Source organism: Rattus norvegicus, chromosome 10 (genome assembly GCF_036323735.1).
Source record: "Rattus norvegicus strain BN/NHsdMcwi chromosome 10, GRCr8, whole genome shotgun sequence".
Taxonomy (NCBI): Eukaryota; Metazoa; Chordata; class Mammalia; order Rodentia; family Muridae; genus Rattus; species Rattus norvegicus.
The window spans coordinates 10862733-10877780 of record NC_086028.1 but is presented as its reverse complement, the minus strand read 5'-3'; the positions used below and the strand labels follow the sequence as shown (position 1 = coordinate 10877780).

Below are 15048 nucleotides of genomic sequence, written 5' to 3'. Positions count from 1 at the left end.
CATGGTGTCTCTTCACAACAATGGAACCTTAACTGAGACAACGTTCCCTTACTTATGATCACCTCGACGCTGTTATTTTGTGATAGTTGCAGAGAACAGAGTAGGACACCGGTCCATTCTGGGTTTGTGTTGACTGAGATGGGGGACTTGAAACAGAGATCCTGAAGTCATCCAAGATTGTCCTCATGCCTGAGAAAACAAGGCTCAACTCCCAACAGGGCATGGTCGCACATACTTGTGATTTTAGCACTTAGGAGTGGGAGCTGGAGGATCTTGAACCCAGTCTAGACTACACATCAAGATCTGACACACAGCTGGTCATGCACTTGTAATCCCAGCAGTTGGAGGCAGAAGCAGGCAGGGTCTCTGTGAGTTCCAGTCCGGCCAGGGATACACAGTGAGACCTTGTCTCAACTAATGATCTGATAACATATGCACAAAAGACAGAAGGCTCAGCTCCAATTGACAGTGCTTTATGTATTCTGCTGACATCTGGACCACCCCACCCTCTAACCCTGCCTCTCCTGGCCCTGCTCTCTCAAGACTTTTAAATACCCAGAAGTGGTGATGGGTTATACATGGTCACTTTCCTCAAATGCCCCCTTGGCATGTGACCCCTGACTCCAGCATTTAAGAAGAGATGCTGAGGGGCCTGCCAATCCTCTGGGCATCAGGGCTGGCAGCACCATCTTGATAGTTGCTTGCTGGTGACCGTGTGGGTGGAGTTGGCTCTCCATTGTCCGGGTGGTATTCTGCCAGGATGTAGAGAAAGCCACCCAGGGCTGCGACTGCAGTGGCTGTGTTGTGGCAAGAACAGCCATCTGTTGGGGCGAGAGTGGGGAGAGGTCCGGAGAGCAAACTTGGTCCTTTGTCCAACACAACCCATCATAAATGCTATGAGAGCGCCCTGCCCCCTCCCCCAGCCAATCTTCCAGGTACTGTGTAGGCATATTGGGGTTACTAAGAAGCCCGTCATAGATGCTGACTTTTGCTCTTGCCTCTATAAGTAAGAGGGCGCAGCAGTGACTCAGGCTTCTTTCCACCGAGAGCAAACAGGTAGGAATAGTTCAGTAGTAGAGCCCTCAGCGAGGAGGCCCAAGGTCTTATCTCCTGGTACTGGGGAGGGAAACAACCACCACCAAGCAGGTGAAAGCCTCGATTGTGATTGTTTGAGTGATGGGTCAGTGAGCCCCTGGGTGTTAGTTACCTTCGAACAGTTTTTCCCGCCTTCGCACTCTTCTCAGAACGCCCTGCCGATGCGGAACTTCAGGGGGTTCACCCTTTGTGTCTGGAGAGGAGCCAAAGGTGAAGTAAACATTAACACTCACTCCATAAGCCTCTTCCCTCTGGCCCCTCAAGGGACTTGGATACTCGAGGTTTCTTCTGTGCCTATCTGCAGATCCTACCTCAGGGTCACGTTTGCCCTCTATCAAGTTACCCCTGCCTGATCGCTCTTTAAGTGTTGGGCCTAGAGCTCTGTGTTCTGTAAACCACTGTAATGTTTTTGTTTTATTGAGATGTGGGTGTATATAGCCCCGGCTGCCCTGGAATTCATTCTGTAGACCAGTCTGGCCTTGAGCTCACAGACATCATCCACCTTCCTCAGCCTCCCAGTGCAGGGATTAAAGGTGTGCAGCACCAGGCGGAGCTGCTGTTTTGAGGTGGGGTCTCAGCTTCAGCCTCCCAAGCACTGGTATTAAAATAGATATTATAATCAATGTGAGTCTCTCTTTTGAAACTTCTTTCACCAGTTTTATTTATGTCTGTGGCACTTGGGATCGAATCTGGGGTCTTACGCACGTGGGCTTGCACTCTGCATTCTGCCCTTTTAAAAATTATTGTTAGAGCTGGGGAGATGGCTCAGCAGTCAAGAGCACTGGCTGCTCTCCCAGAGGATCCAGGTTTGACTCCCAGTACCAATGTGGCAACTCACAACCATCTGTAACTGCAGTCCTAAGGACACTGAGTCTTCTTCTGGCCTCTGGGGGTACTGCATACACATGGTGCACAGACATAATATATGCAGGGAAGAGACACGCACATTAAAAATAAATTAAAAATAAAATCACTATTACATTTTAACTCTGTGTGTGTGTGTGTGTGTGTGTGTGTGTGTGTGTGTGTGTGTGTGTGTGTGTGTGTGTAGAGGTCAGAAGACAACTTGTGGGTGACAATTCTCTTCGACCATGTGAGTATGTGAGTCCAGGTCATCAGATTTGGTGGCAAGGGCCTTTATACCCTAAGCCTTCTTGAAGCCTCCCTAACCCCTTTAAAAAGTGATATTTTGGGGCTGGGGATTTAGCTCAGTGGTAGAGCGCTTACCTAGGAAGCACAAGGCCCTGGGTTCGGTCCCCAGCTCCGAAAAAAAAGAACCAAAAAAAAAAAGTGATATTTTGAGGCTCAGGCCAGTCTGACATGCACTCTAAGGCGATGTGGACCTTGGACTTCTGGTCCTCTGGCCTCAGTCTCTTCAGGGCTAGGATGACAGGGCTGGATCACCAAGCCTTAGGGCGCCACCAACCTTAGGGTGTCACCAAGCTTTAGGGCATCACCATGTCTTTTTGTATTATCAAGCCGTAGCACATTTCTCCTCATCTCAAAGGCAGTTGCTGCTTCAAGGACCCCAAGCTTTGTGATAGAAATTATGGCATTTCCTAGTTACCTGTACTGTGGCAGGCACAAGCTAGGAGTTCATGGAAGGAAGACTCTAAGAAGGTAAATAAATGACTTATGGTCATTATTAGCCCAAGGACAACCTGAGGTCACATGTCACAAGGTTGGAAAGACTCATCCTGGGCTTCTTAACTGTGTTACCCTTCCTGGTGGTCTTCCCTGATAGCTTCTGTCTAAGGAGCCTTCCCCACTGTTCTGTGCTCTCTCAGCTGCTCCTGGCAAAAGTTGGCATGACCATATCTATTGGTGTGTGGAGGGAGTTTCTACCCATTTCCCACAGCTCTGACTTTCTCTGGCACCAGATAACGTTTGTCTGGCACATTCACAGATGCTCAGGGAATGCTGAAGGAATTAATTTATTAGCGCATGTCCAGCAAGTCAAGCCTCCCCACAGACGGCTTCCCACTGGCTGAATTGGTCTCTCAGAATGCCAGTCCCTTCTACATCCGTGTGTGTGTGTGTGTGTGTGTGTGTGTGTGTGTGTGTGTGTGTGTGCGCGTGCGCATGCGCTTGCTTGTTCTAAACCACTATCAGTTCTCAGTTCCACGACATCCCTTTCTTGTGTGACCCCAGAAGCGGGGACACCACCAAACAATGCTCCCAGCTGGGGCAGTTGGGCAACTCACCAGGCTTCCCGAAGCATCCCACCTGAGGGTTCTGCCAGTTGAGAATGGCCTCCAGCCAGTGCAGCTTGTAGAAGTCAGAGAAGCCAGCCATACCACAGAACATAACTGCAAACACACCAAGGCACCTCTGTCAGCCAGCTTCCATCTCTTCCTGTGTCCCTGCGTCACCACACAAGGGGATGGAGGAGGTGGCGCTTAAAGGACTTGTCTGTCTCTGCCTCCTCTGCTTTAGGATTACAGGGCCTGGGTTCTCTTGGCCACCAGAGGCTGTCAGGCCCTGGTCCTGCCTCTCCTGTGCTATCAGAGTTGCAGGAGTCAGGCTTGGTAGGGGTGTTTGGATGTCCCAGCAAAGCAGCAGCCACCCAGGGGCTCCCTTTCTATTTTATTTCCAGGATCTTGGTGGTGGTGATGGTGGTGGTGGTGGTGGTGGTGGTGGTGGTGGTGGTGGGTCTCTGTGCTAGCTGATCAGTCTGTCCAGAACTCCCCCTGTAGAGCAGACTTGGTGGACACAGAACAGTCACCAGGACAAGCAGACACACAATGGTCAGCTGCATTTAAGCTCCTTATAAGCAATGCATGCAAGTCTATAAGGAAGTTAGAGGTTAACCGCATCAGTCCTAAAGAGCTGCCCACCTTATTTTTTATTGCATCATTTATTGTCTTACTGTGTGTGTACCATGGTACGTGTGTAGAGGTCAGAGTACAACTTGTGGAGGCTGCTTCTCTCCTTCCTCTATGTGGATTTCAGGGACTGAATTCATGTGCACAGGTTTAAAGGTGCACATGTTTTTTTAGTACCTGAACTATCTATCCAGGTCTACCCTATTTTTCAAGACAGGATCTCTTGTAGGGACCTTGGACTTACCCATTCATTTAGGCTGGCAAGTCCAGGAGATCCACCTGTCTCTGTCTCCTCAGTACCCCCAGGATCCCCCTGTCTGCCTCCACAGGGACCCCAGGATCCATCTGTCTCTGTCTCTTCTGCTCTAGGATTACAAAGTATGTCATGTGTCACCATACCTGGCCTTTTCACAGGAGTGCTGGGGACCAAACTCACGTCCCATGCTTGTGAAGCAAGCCCTTTACTAAGCCATTCCCTGGCCCTGTACCCTCTGTGTTTCCTTGCTTTATTTAGCAATCCCAGGAGTGAGCATGAAACGCCTTTGTCAAAACCTCTCTACTCTACCCTGAGGGCAGAAGGGCAGGCTCACTGTTTTCCATGAAGAGGTCTTGGGTGGGGTAGGCGTATCCCATGGCCTCAGCTCTCCGGTTCAGGTCCATCATGTTCGCACAGAAGATGTCAATGTAGTGCTGACTCTGGAGGAACAGTCCCTCCGTGCACCCTTGCTGGGGGGATAGACAACAGGAGACGTGTAGGTGTGTGGGAGACACAGGCTCTGTCGGGAAGGCCTGCAGCTCTGAGCTGGTCTTGTCAGGGCTGTGTTGGAAGGAAGGTCTCTCCCCCTTACCCAGCCACTTTGCAGGTCACGGGTGACAGCTTACATTGAGGCTTGGTTGGCTAAGAGCCGAGTGACGAGTGACCGTGGCTCACTCATTAGCCTTTCTGAGCTTCAAAGTCTTTCTCCAGAAAGAGAAGGCCATGCAACCTTTTGACATTCTGAGTTGCTGTTGTTTTCACAGGACAGTTACAAAAGAGTCTCAGAAAGGTTTAGAATGTTTTAAGTAGGATTACAGTTTCGTGCTATGCTGCATTCACAGGCTGGACACTAGCAGGAGAGCTTAGACTAGAGGGCATTTTGTTTGGCAGGCAATGTGGCTAGGCAATGCCTGGCATGAGAGCAAACACTGTGCGGAGCTCTGCGAATCTTAACCTCTTCCCTGAGAACTCGGAAGGCAGCTCCAAGTGCTGCCAGGAAGTGTGGCTGTGCAGGGTCACCATACTGTGCTGTGGGGAGGGGGCAAAGGGAGCCAGGGAGGCACACAGGGTCACCACACCATGCAGTGGGAGAAGTGGAGTTGAGAATCAGCCTTCTTTCTCGGCACAACACTTACCATTCTGGCCCAGAGGAAGAAGAGCAGCTGATGGGAGAGGCTGTAGCCTGAGCAGCCGGCCTTGGTCATAAGGGTTCTGCAGAAGTCGGAGAGCCTGCAAGGCTGCCTGCTGTCCGTCCTGGGAGGAGACAGCCCAGGCCGATGAGGACCATGCTCCTTGTTCATCCCACTCTGGCTTTGACCACCTTGTGTTTCCCTCAGTGACTGTTAGGGTGAGGGTTCTGGGCTGAGTGTAAGGGTTGCCAAATAAAATACAGATGTCATGGGCCTTCCTTCGTCTTGAGACAAGGTCTCATTCTGTAGCCTGGCTCTCCTGCCTCAGCCTCCTTGAGTGCTGGGACTACAGGTATATGACATCATATGACACTATGACTGGCTGTGTCTTGATCTAGCTCAGAGGAGACAATGCTGAACTGTCCTGGATTTGGACAGGCACTGGTGTCTGACTTCCTCTTGCTCCATGGAGTCTCCAGTGTCTGACTTCCTCTTGCTCCATGGAGTCTCCAAATACCTTTCCTATCAGTCTCCTAAATAAAGGACCATTCAAACCCAGCAACGCAGAGAGTGCGGTCCAGACTCAATACACTTGCTCATACCCAATATGACAGTATAGGTTACCATCTAGAGTGCAGCCCCTCTGTGGTCACCTGTGGCGTGGCACCTTCTCTGAAGGAGGTTGAGAAGATAGTGCCCCCCCTTCCTGCGCTGACCCCTGCACTAAAGTACCCTCGCTCTTCTCGCAAGCCCATCAGCTGCAGAAGGAAATCGGGAGTAAGAATATGTTCAATATTGTCTTCCTGGATCCATGGAGTCTGGAAAGGAGCCCCCAGAGGCTGGGTGGGAGGTGCATGGGCCCCGAAAGAACTGGTAGGGATTGAGGTTTTTGTCCTGTGTGCAGAGGGGCTCAGAGAAAGCCACTTTGGGGAGGAGCTTAAACGCTATGGTCCAGGGAAAGTGAGACCTGGATTCTGTGGCGCAGGGAGGAGAGGGCTGCTGAGTGTCTGTGCACACTCACCACGTTTGCTAAGGCTCTGGCTGTGGCCAAGGGGACACTATGGGGTTTGCAGGTACTAGGGAGGTGGGGAACCCACCCGGTTCCTAGCAGTTGTACCAGGCATGCATCGCTGCTTTCCTCCGAGAAAGAGTCCAGGGGCTCCAGCCAGGGGTAGACCAGGGAGGCATTGGTGCGTGTCCAGGCATGGGGCAACTTCCAAAAGCCAGGCTGAAGGCTTGGTTGGAACTCTGCAGAGAAGGAGAGGTAGCCAGTGTACTGAGGGCTCAGGGACCAAGAGCTACAATACTGCTGACTCCTCCCACCCCACAGAGGGTGTGCTCCTCTGTCTTAGTTGGAGTTTCTACTGCTGTGAGAAAGCGCCATGGCCCAAAGCAACTCGGGGGACGAAAGGGTTTATGTCACCTTAAAACTCTCAGGTCATACTCCATCACTGAGGGAAGACAGGACAGAACAGGAAGTCAAATAGGGCAGGAACTGGAGGCAGGAGTGGACACAGAGGCTGTGGAGGACTGCTTGCTCAGCCTGCTTTCATTTTTTAAAGATTTATTTATTTATTATGTATAAGTACCCTGTAGCTGTCTTCAGACACACCAGAAGAGGGCATCGGATCCCATGACAGATGGTTGAGAGCCACCATGTGGTTGCTGGGATTTGAACTCAGGACCTCTGGAAGGGCAGTCAGTGCTCTGAACCGCTGAGCCATCTCTCCAGCCCTCAGCCTGCTTTCTTAGAGGACCCAGGACCACTTCCCCAGGAGTGAGAGGGGCCCTCCCACACCAATGAAGAGAAACCAGTACATACTCTCCTACAGGCAAATCTCACTGAGGCATTTCTCAGTGTTGAGTCCCTCCCTCCTCCCAAATGACTCTAGGTTTTGTTAAACTGAAATAAAACTATCAGGACAGCCTCCCTGAGACCTAAGTCCTCAACAGGTGGCAGCTCCGCCTGAGCTGGATTGAGCACAAAGTTTGAATTGCACCAGTACCGCCCTGTGCTTACCTCTTAGGTATGTGGGGTCACTCTGCTTGAGGTAGAAGATGGAGTTTTGGAGGAGAGCGAACAGTGTGTTGGCTAGCTGTCCAGCACGCAAGCTGAGTGGCTGCAGCAAGGGGTTGTGAGCCCATTTTTCCTGGACTCCTCGGAGTTGCACTGAAAGGGGAGGTTGGATGTTATTCATTCCAACATCTGACCAAGTGCACAAGGAAGGAAAACACCCAGGTTCTATCCATGGCTGAGAGTGGAAATGAGGCTTCTATAAAGCTGAGGCCATGGCTTAGAACTTGTATTCTAGGACTGGGCCTGGGTTCAAGTCTGGATTCTCTATGTTATTTTTTTTTATCAGCTGGCCAGAGAAAGTCATTTAATTTCTCTTCCTTCATCATCATAAAGCATTATTTCTTGGGCAGGGGAGTGATTAGAGATTAAATGAGGTAATGTGTAGAGACTCAGCATTTTCTATTGTATGGAGAAAGCATCATATGAAGTCCAGCTTTCTAAATTAACTTGGAAGACCGCAGTCTTAGAGGGAGAAGTAGGGAGGGACATTATGACAGCATGAATTTTTTCTTAGGGCCAATGTTTACTCATCAACCACTTAACATATCTTGCTGGGCAATGGAGACACACCTTTAATCCCAGCACTTGGGAGGCAGAGGCAGGCAGATCTCTGGGTTGGAGACCAACCTGGTCTACAGAGTGAGTTCCAGGACAGCCAGGGCTATATAGGGAAACCATGTCTCAGAAAAACAAAAGCAACAACAGCAGCAGCAACAGCAACAGCAGAAGCAACAACAACAGCAGCAGCAACAACAACAACAACAACAATAACAACAGCAACAACAACAACAAAGACATCGTCATAGGTTCTTAAAAATACAGGGTTGGGTTGACACTGTACCTGCCATGCCTAACAGAAAAACCAGTCCTAGGAAATTTACGACTATTGTTTAGTCTCTCCCCTCCTCTTCCTCTTCTTCCTCCTCCTCCTCCTCTCCTTTCTTTGTTTCTGTGTTGGATTATTTTTTTGAAACAGGGTCTGTCTGTGTAGCCCTGGCTGTCTTGGATCTCACTCTGAATACCAAGCTGCCCTCAAATTCACGATGACCCACCTGCCTCTGCCACCCAAGCACTGGGAACACAAGCATTCACCACCACAGCTAGCTTATCCTTCTTAATTTCTAGAGGAATTTGGCACTGTTTTATATGTCTCTGTTTTACTTAGTCTCAGCCTAAAGGGCCTGGGAGTCTCCGTGGAGAAGCCCAGAGCACAAGCCCAGGCAGACATCCGGCATAGGATCTTTGTCACTTTGGGCAGTGGGCTTATGCTCACTGCAACCCCCGTGTGTACGTGCATGCATGCATGCACACCATTGTGTCTCCAGTCCCTTGGCCAGTTTCCAGCTCACTTCTTACGGATCTTATGCCTCAAAAAGCTAACAAACACTTGGCTGTTTTTCTCAAGCTCTTGAGCTGCCTTTGACAGAAGGGGAGGAAACCAGGTAGGGGCACCATCTGGGGGAGGGTTCCTGTTTTGTCTGCAGCCACCCTTAGGAGAGTGGCTTTCCCTTAAGGACCCACAAGGGAGTTCTACCCACTGTTAGGAAGGGCTGTCAGAGGAATCTTTTCCTTCTGAGAATATGATTTCCAAATCTTTCTCATATTGCCGTTAAGTCCTTCCTCATCCTACAAAGTTTTATATGACTGGGGAAGAGCTCTGAGTCCTCATCCAAGGAGAGGCAATGGGGTCGCAGGTCTTGGGGGAAGTGGTTTTCCTAGTGTTCACCTGGGAGCAAGGGTCACGTACCTTCCAGCACTTGGAACCCCACTGCACCGTCCAGGTTGATTTTAGGCAGCCTGTCCTCCAGAAATAAGGTGGCTTTTTCTAACGCAGTCAGGATCAAGCCGGCCATGGTGCCCTGTGCAGTGTCTGGCCATGGCAGTGAGGAGAGCTGCTGTGGCAGGGACAGCAGCAGGAGTAGAAGCAGGCTGATCCTCGCCATGATGGGCTGGCAGACGGTGAACGGTCACACACTCAAGTGCCAGGAATTCTCCCAGGTCCTTTAAATACTTTGTTCCCCGCCTCTTCCTCCACTCCTCTTACCCAGGAAGACTTGGAGACAAGTGCTGGGGTGGGGTTTCAGGGGTTAGCCACAGAGTCATGGGCATGGTCAGGCCAGTTCTGGATATGGGGTTTCCTTGTTCCCATCTGGGTCAGGGAATTCACCCTGGTTTTTATATATGGATGTATCTGGTGTGAGTTTGTGTGGGTGCATGTACTGTCAGGTGCGTGCGTGTGTGTGTGTGTGTGTGTGTGTGTGTGTGTGTGTGTGTGTGTGTGCCCGCGCGCACAGACCTACAACACCTCTGGTATCATAGTGTAAGAGTCACTCTGGCCTGGAGTTTTGGAAGTAGTCAAGCTGGCTGTCCAGTGAGCGTCAGGGATCCTCCTGTCTCTACTGTTTCCCTGGTGCTGGGACTCAAGCCTATGTCATCACACCTGACTTCTTACGTAGGTTCTGGGGATTGAACTCAGGTTCTCTTGCTTATACAGCAAACGCTTGACTGACTGGTCTGTCTCCCCAGCTTCCTTATCTTCTTGACCTAGTTTTCCACTACTGATCTAGCCATGGTGACTGAAGCTAAAAAATCCAAAGTTTGCCTCCCCACCCAGGGTCTCCCTGTGTAGCCCTGGCTGTCCTGGAACTCACTCTGTAGTTGGCCTCAACTTCAGTGATCTGCCTCACTCTGCCGCCCCTCCAGTTGCTGGAATTAAAGGCACGTGCCACTATGCCCCACAAGTTTGTTTGTTTTAAATGAGTTTGGAAGTAGCTCATTGGAAGACACACTTGTCTTCACAAGTTTTCTCAGAGTGGCACTTAACCAGTAGAAACAGAATTATGAAGGTGTGGAGGTTTGAAGAGGAATGACTCCCATGGACTCATGTGTTTGAATGCTTGGCACTATTAGAGGTGTGGCCTTGTTAGAGAAATGCATCACTGTGGAGGCCAGCTTTGAGGTCTCATATGCCAGGCCTAGTGTGGTGTCTCCTTCTGCTGCCTGAGATTGAGATGGAGAACTCTCAGCTCCTTCTCCAGCACCGTGCCTGCCCGCCATGCTTCTCACCATGACAACAGTGGACTGAACCTCTGATCCTGTAAGCCAGCCTCAATTAGATGCTTTCCTTTGTAAGAGTTGCCTTGGTTATGGTGCCTCTTCACAGCAGTAGAAACTCTGACTAAGACAGAATGTGAGGCACAGAGCTGGATGTGGTGGAGCATGCTTGACATCACAGCACTTAGGAGGGTGTGGAAGGAAGGCCCACTGCAAACCTGAGACCAGCTTAGAAAGCACTGTGAGTTCAAGGCTAGCCAGAACAACTTAGAATGCACCGTGAGTTCAAGGCTAGCCAGACCAGCTTAGAAAGCACTGTGAGTTCAAGGCTAGCCAGAACAACTTAGCTATCCAGACTCAAAAGTTAAAAATATGAAGAAAAGTTCTGGGTCAGTGGTAAAGAGCCTTAAGGAATAAAATCTAGGAGCTAGAGAGATGGCTCAGTGGTTAAGAGCACTGATTGCTCTTCCAGAAGTCCTGAGTTCAAATCCCAGCAACCATATGGTGGCTCACAACCACCTGTAATGGGTTCTGATGCCCTATTCTGGTGTGTCTGAAGACACTGACAATGTACTCACATAAAATGAATGAATGAATGAATGAATGAATGAATAAATCCTTAAAAAATAAAATCTAATGGTTCATTTTCAAAATAAAAGTGGCTTAGGCCCAATTACAGGTAAACAGAAAGCAGTGGACCCCTGCTGGCAGGCTGCTAGCTACTGCCATCCAAACTTTTAGTCTAACTACTACCCCCAGAACTAGATGTTTACAGTGGAGAATTACTACCAGCCAAGGCTGCCTAATGATCTGCAGACATGATAAGATCATGTATTTGATAAGCTTTATCATAAAACGGATGTAAACCATAGATGAACCCATAAATGTTTGTTGAGGAAAATGTAATAGGAAGACAAATGTGTCAGAGGGAGAAACAAGACCCGATTGTGCCCTCCTGATCATGCAGCCAGTAAGGAAAGGGGGCATCTTTTTGTCACTGTTTTATTGCTGTGAAGAGAGGCATGACACGGCAACTCTTAGAAAACATTTAATTGGGGCTTGATTACAGATCAGAGGCTCAGTTCATCATCCCATGACCCTGGCATCTCCAACATTTTGGGGTCTTCAACACAATCTAGGCTTCACCATCACAGCTTCACCCACAAAGGACTCTCTGGCCCTCTGTTAAGGGACACTCTTGGTATATGCCTGGCATCAGTGGCTTTCCTTGGCTTTGGAGAGAGATTCCATAATCCCCTTCTTGAGTTCTTGACTCTAAAGCCAGAACCCCATGGCCAAAGCTGCCAAGTTCTGCTGCTTGATGGGGCTGGAACTTTACCCCTTTCAGTTACAGATGCATCAGCTTTCTGTTGTAGATGGGCCCCTTCACTGCTTAAACTTTTAATTCCCTTTTACAATTTAGAATTTGATTAGCTCGGTGGCCTTGCCCTGAGGATTTTATTTAGCACCAGGCTTTTTGGTAATTTTTTTTAACTCTTTGAGCATATTTTGCAATTTTCCTTGCTTGGCTTACTCCTTTTCATCTATATCTACACAAAAGTGACTACTAACAACCACATGGTACAGTCATTACTACCCTCCCTTGAAATCTCCTCTGACAGTACTATTAATCAAAAGCTCTTCAATTTAGCCTCAGGCAGATATTTTTGGACAAAAGAAGAAAGAAATCCCTTTCTATACTGAAATAGCATAAGAATGTTCTCTAGGCCACCTACTAATACTCTTCTGCCTTGAAACTTCTTGATCCAGGCCACCACAGTTCAAATCATCCCCCACACCACTGTCTTCAATGCTCCTACTAGCTTGGCCTGTTAAGCTCCACTTAACTGCTTTCCTAATCCAGAGTCCACATTCCACCAACCATCTGTATGGTCAGGCCTGTCACATCAATACCCCACTCCTGGTACCAACTTCTGCCTTTTTCAGTGCTCTGTGCTGTGAAGAGACATCATGACCATGGAAACTCTTATAAAGAAAGCATTTAATTGAGGCTTGCTTACATTTTTTAGAGGCTTAGTCCATTGTCATCATGTCAGGGAGTCTGATGCCATGAAGGCAGACATAGTACTGGAGTAACAGAGTTCTACATCTGAGTCCACAGGCAGCAAGATGAGGGAGACACTGGGCCTGGCTTGGGCTTCTGAAACCTCAAAGCTGACTGACCTCCAGTGACATACTTCCTCTAACAAGGTCACAGCTTCTTCGGAGCTGAGGACCGAACCCAGGGCCTTGCGCTTGCTAGGCAAGTGCTCTACCACTGAGCTAAATCCCCAACCCAAGGTCACAAATCCTTCTCAAGTAATGCTACTCCCTGATGCCCGACCATTCAAATACATGAGTTTATGAAGGTCTTTCTTACTCAAACCACCAGAGGGAGGAACAGGCTTGCATTAGGATTATAAAAACTATTTTTTTCCCTGCTCAGTCAGCATACTGCCATTCTTGGATGAGAATGTCTAGTTTTGCAAAGCCATACTACTGTGCCTTTGCTATTCTCAAGACTCCAGTGCTCTTATTATGAAGTGAGAGTCTACAATCCTCACAGCAGTGTTTTTCTAGCTGGCAAAGTCAGCAAGTCTAGAGGACACAACACTATCATTATCTCATGCATCTCTTTCTTTCTCCCTTCTTATTGTCCACTCTTAAATCTATTTAAAAGTTTTTCTTCTTTCCTTCCTTCTTTTTTACTTTCTTTTTCTTTCTCTATAACCTATTGCCTATTCTTTCTCTCCCTAAACTTGAGTCTCCTGTTTTTTCTTATAAACCAGAATTCAACACACCTTGTGAGCTTTCTGTTTCTGCCCCTCCCAGCCAAGATTATAGGCTTTGGGGTGACATTCGGCTTGTTACAAGGGTGTTAGGATTTGAACTCCTGTCCTCATGATTGCAAGCAAGAACTCTTAACTGCTGAGCTATTTCTCCAGCCCCTTATTTATTTTTTGGAGTTCCGGTAAGGAGTTTAAACTGCCCAGGCAGGTTTTGAACTCCCGATGGCATCGAGGATGACCTTGAGCTCCTGATTGTTCTGCTTCTCCTCCAAAGTGGTAGGATGACAGGCATATGCTATGTCTGGTTCCTCTCTTTTATATTTGGGATTTTGTATTCAATGTACATGTGTCTTAACAAACAAAGAGATAAACATTTTGCCTAATGAATTTTCTCACTGGAAGGCACTTCGGTTAAAAAGAGCATGACCAGCCAGAGGCCTATGGTCTCTTGCCTTCTGCTGACAAAGATCAGTTTCCATGTGTAGCCATGATCTCATGATACACTGACTCTTCAGGGAGTGGCATCTTTCCTCAACAAAACTAGGAAATTCATCCAAATTGTTTTTATTTATTTAGTGTATATGTATGGGGGGTGCTGTCTGTGTCACAGAGAGTATGGAGGTCAGAGGACATAGAGAGTTGATTCTCCTTCCATCATGTGGGTTCCTGGGATGGTACCCTATTTTGGCATCAAGCACCTTTACCTGAAGAAAACTTCTCATCAGCCTCTCATTCAAAATTTTATCTCTCTTGTTAGATTATTAAAGGCAGCTACGGGGAGACAGAAGGCATAAATAGAGAGAGGGAGACTGGGTCTGATCTTAGCCGAGAGTATGTTCATATACAGCGAGGGTGCATTTTTCTGTAGATAGCTAAGATGCTCACAGAAGATGGGATATGGCCTCTTACAGGGTAGAAATGATTTCACAGCCCGCAAGGGAAGCTGAAAAGTGTGCTCTATCAGAAGGAAATTATCATCAATATAGTTTGAAGTTTATCTTAGAGCTCTGAAAAAGAAGTCCTTAGACTCCAATAAAGGTACAGCTTTACTTTCACAGGGGAAAAACACGGTTCAGGGAACTTGACATGGTTACAGCTTACTAATTCATTAAGTTTTCATCAAAGGCCTCCTATCCTTTCCAGGGCCCGCCCCTCCGTTCAGAGCCAGCCCCCATCGTCCAGGTCTTGTTCTTCCAGACCCCGCCTTATCCAAGGACCCGCCTCCTCCTACTTTACAGAGGTGGTTTCATCACCCCCCCACCCACTGCAGGGTCTGGGTGTGCGCCTGCGCACAGCGTGGCTTCCTGGTCCGGTCACGTGCTCGCTGCCGGCCGGCCAAGATGGCAGCGTCCTGCGTGGCGCTGCTGGCTTTGCTGCTGTTGCTGTCCGTGCTGCTGGTGGGTCTGTGGAAGCGTGGGCGGCAGGCCGGCAGGGCACGACATGTGGTCGTTGTGGTGCTGGGCGACGTGGGCCGCAGCCCCCGCATGCAGTACCACGCGCTGTCATTGGCCCAGAGCGGCTTTTCGGTGACGCTGCTGGGGTTCTACAGTGAGTGGCGGGGACCTGGGAGGAAGGCTCAACCAGGAGCCTTGACTCTCCCTGTTCTGGGGCGAGGCGGGAGCGGCTGTGCTCCTCTCCTGCCTGTTCTGGCCTGGACTGCAACTTTCTGTTGTTTGAGAGCATCGGACGTCAGCCGCTGGTTACCATATGTGAAAACTACAAATAGATTGGTTGCAAGGTGTCTGTCACTTGATTCGTTTAGGTAGTGCCGAGACAGCGCTGGTCACTACTTCCTTGTGCTGCCTTTGTCACAGAGTTGACA

At 49.0% G+C, this 15048-nt stretch overlaps 2 protein-coding genes across 6 annotated transcripts in view; one reads left to right on the top strand and one right to left on the bottom strand.

Annotated features, from left to right (window-relative positions):
- Nucleotides 1-265: 265 nt before the first annotated feature.
- Nucleotides 266-15048, bottom strand: part of C10h16orf89 (similar to human chromosome 16 open reading frame 89) — a 21196-nt gene continuing 6413 nt past the window's right edge. Inside the window, exons 1-8 of one of the 4 annotated variants that reach the window (NM_001105762.1) lie at nucleotides 9131-9362; nucleotides 7327-7476; nucleotides 6404-6554; nucleotides 5313-5430; nucleotides 4511-4646; nucleotides 3300-3404; nucleotides 1208-1288; nucleotides 266-821 (exon numbers count right to left, since the gene is read on the bottom strand). In NM_001105762.1, coding sequence (NP_001099232.1) covers nucleotides 631-821; nucleotides 1208-1288; nucleotides 3300-3404; nucleotides 4511-4646; nucleotides 5313-5430; nucleotides 6404-6554; nucleotides 7327-7476; nucleotides 9131-9326 — 1128 coding nt within the window. In that variant the 5' untranslated portion in view covers nucleotides 9327-9362 and the 3' untranslated portion in view covers nucleotides 266-630. Of the gene's footprint in view, nucleotides 822-1207; nucleotides 1289-3299; nucleotides 3405-4510; nucleotides 4647-5312; nucleotides 5431-6403; nucleotides 6555-7326; nucleotides 7477-9130; nucleotides 9409-15048 lie in introns of those variants that run through there. The other 3 variants (XM_063268523.1, XM_063268524.1, XR_005489707.2) reach the window with 3 other exon arrangements.
- Nucleotides 14531-15048, top strand: part of Alg1 (ALG1, chitobiosyldiphosphodolichol beta-mannosyltransferase) — a 10237-nt gene continuing 9719 nt past the window's right edge. The window contains exon 1 of one of the 2 annotated variants that reach the window (XR_010055199.1): nucleotides 14531-14774. Coding sequence is in view for 1 of the 2 variants with exons in the window: in NM_001108264.2 (NP_001101734.2) it covers nucleotides 14567-14774 (208 nt within the window). In the remaining variant the exon portion in view is untranslated. The remainder of the gene's footprint in view (nucleotides 14775-15048) is intronic. The other variant, NM_001108264.2, reaches the window with a different exon arrangement.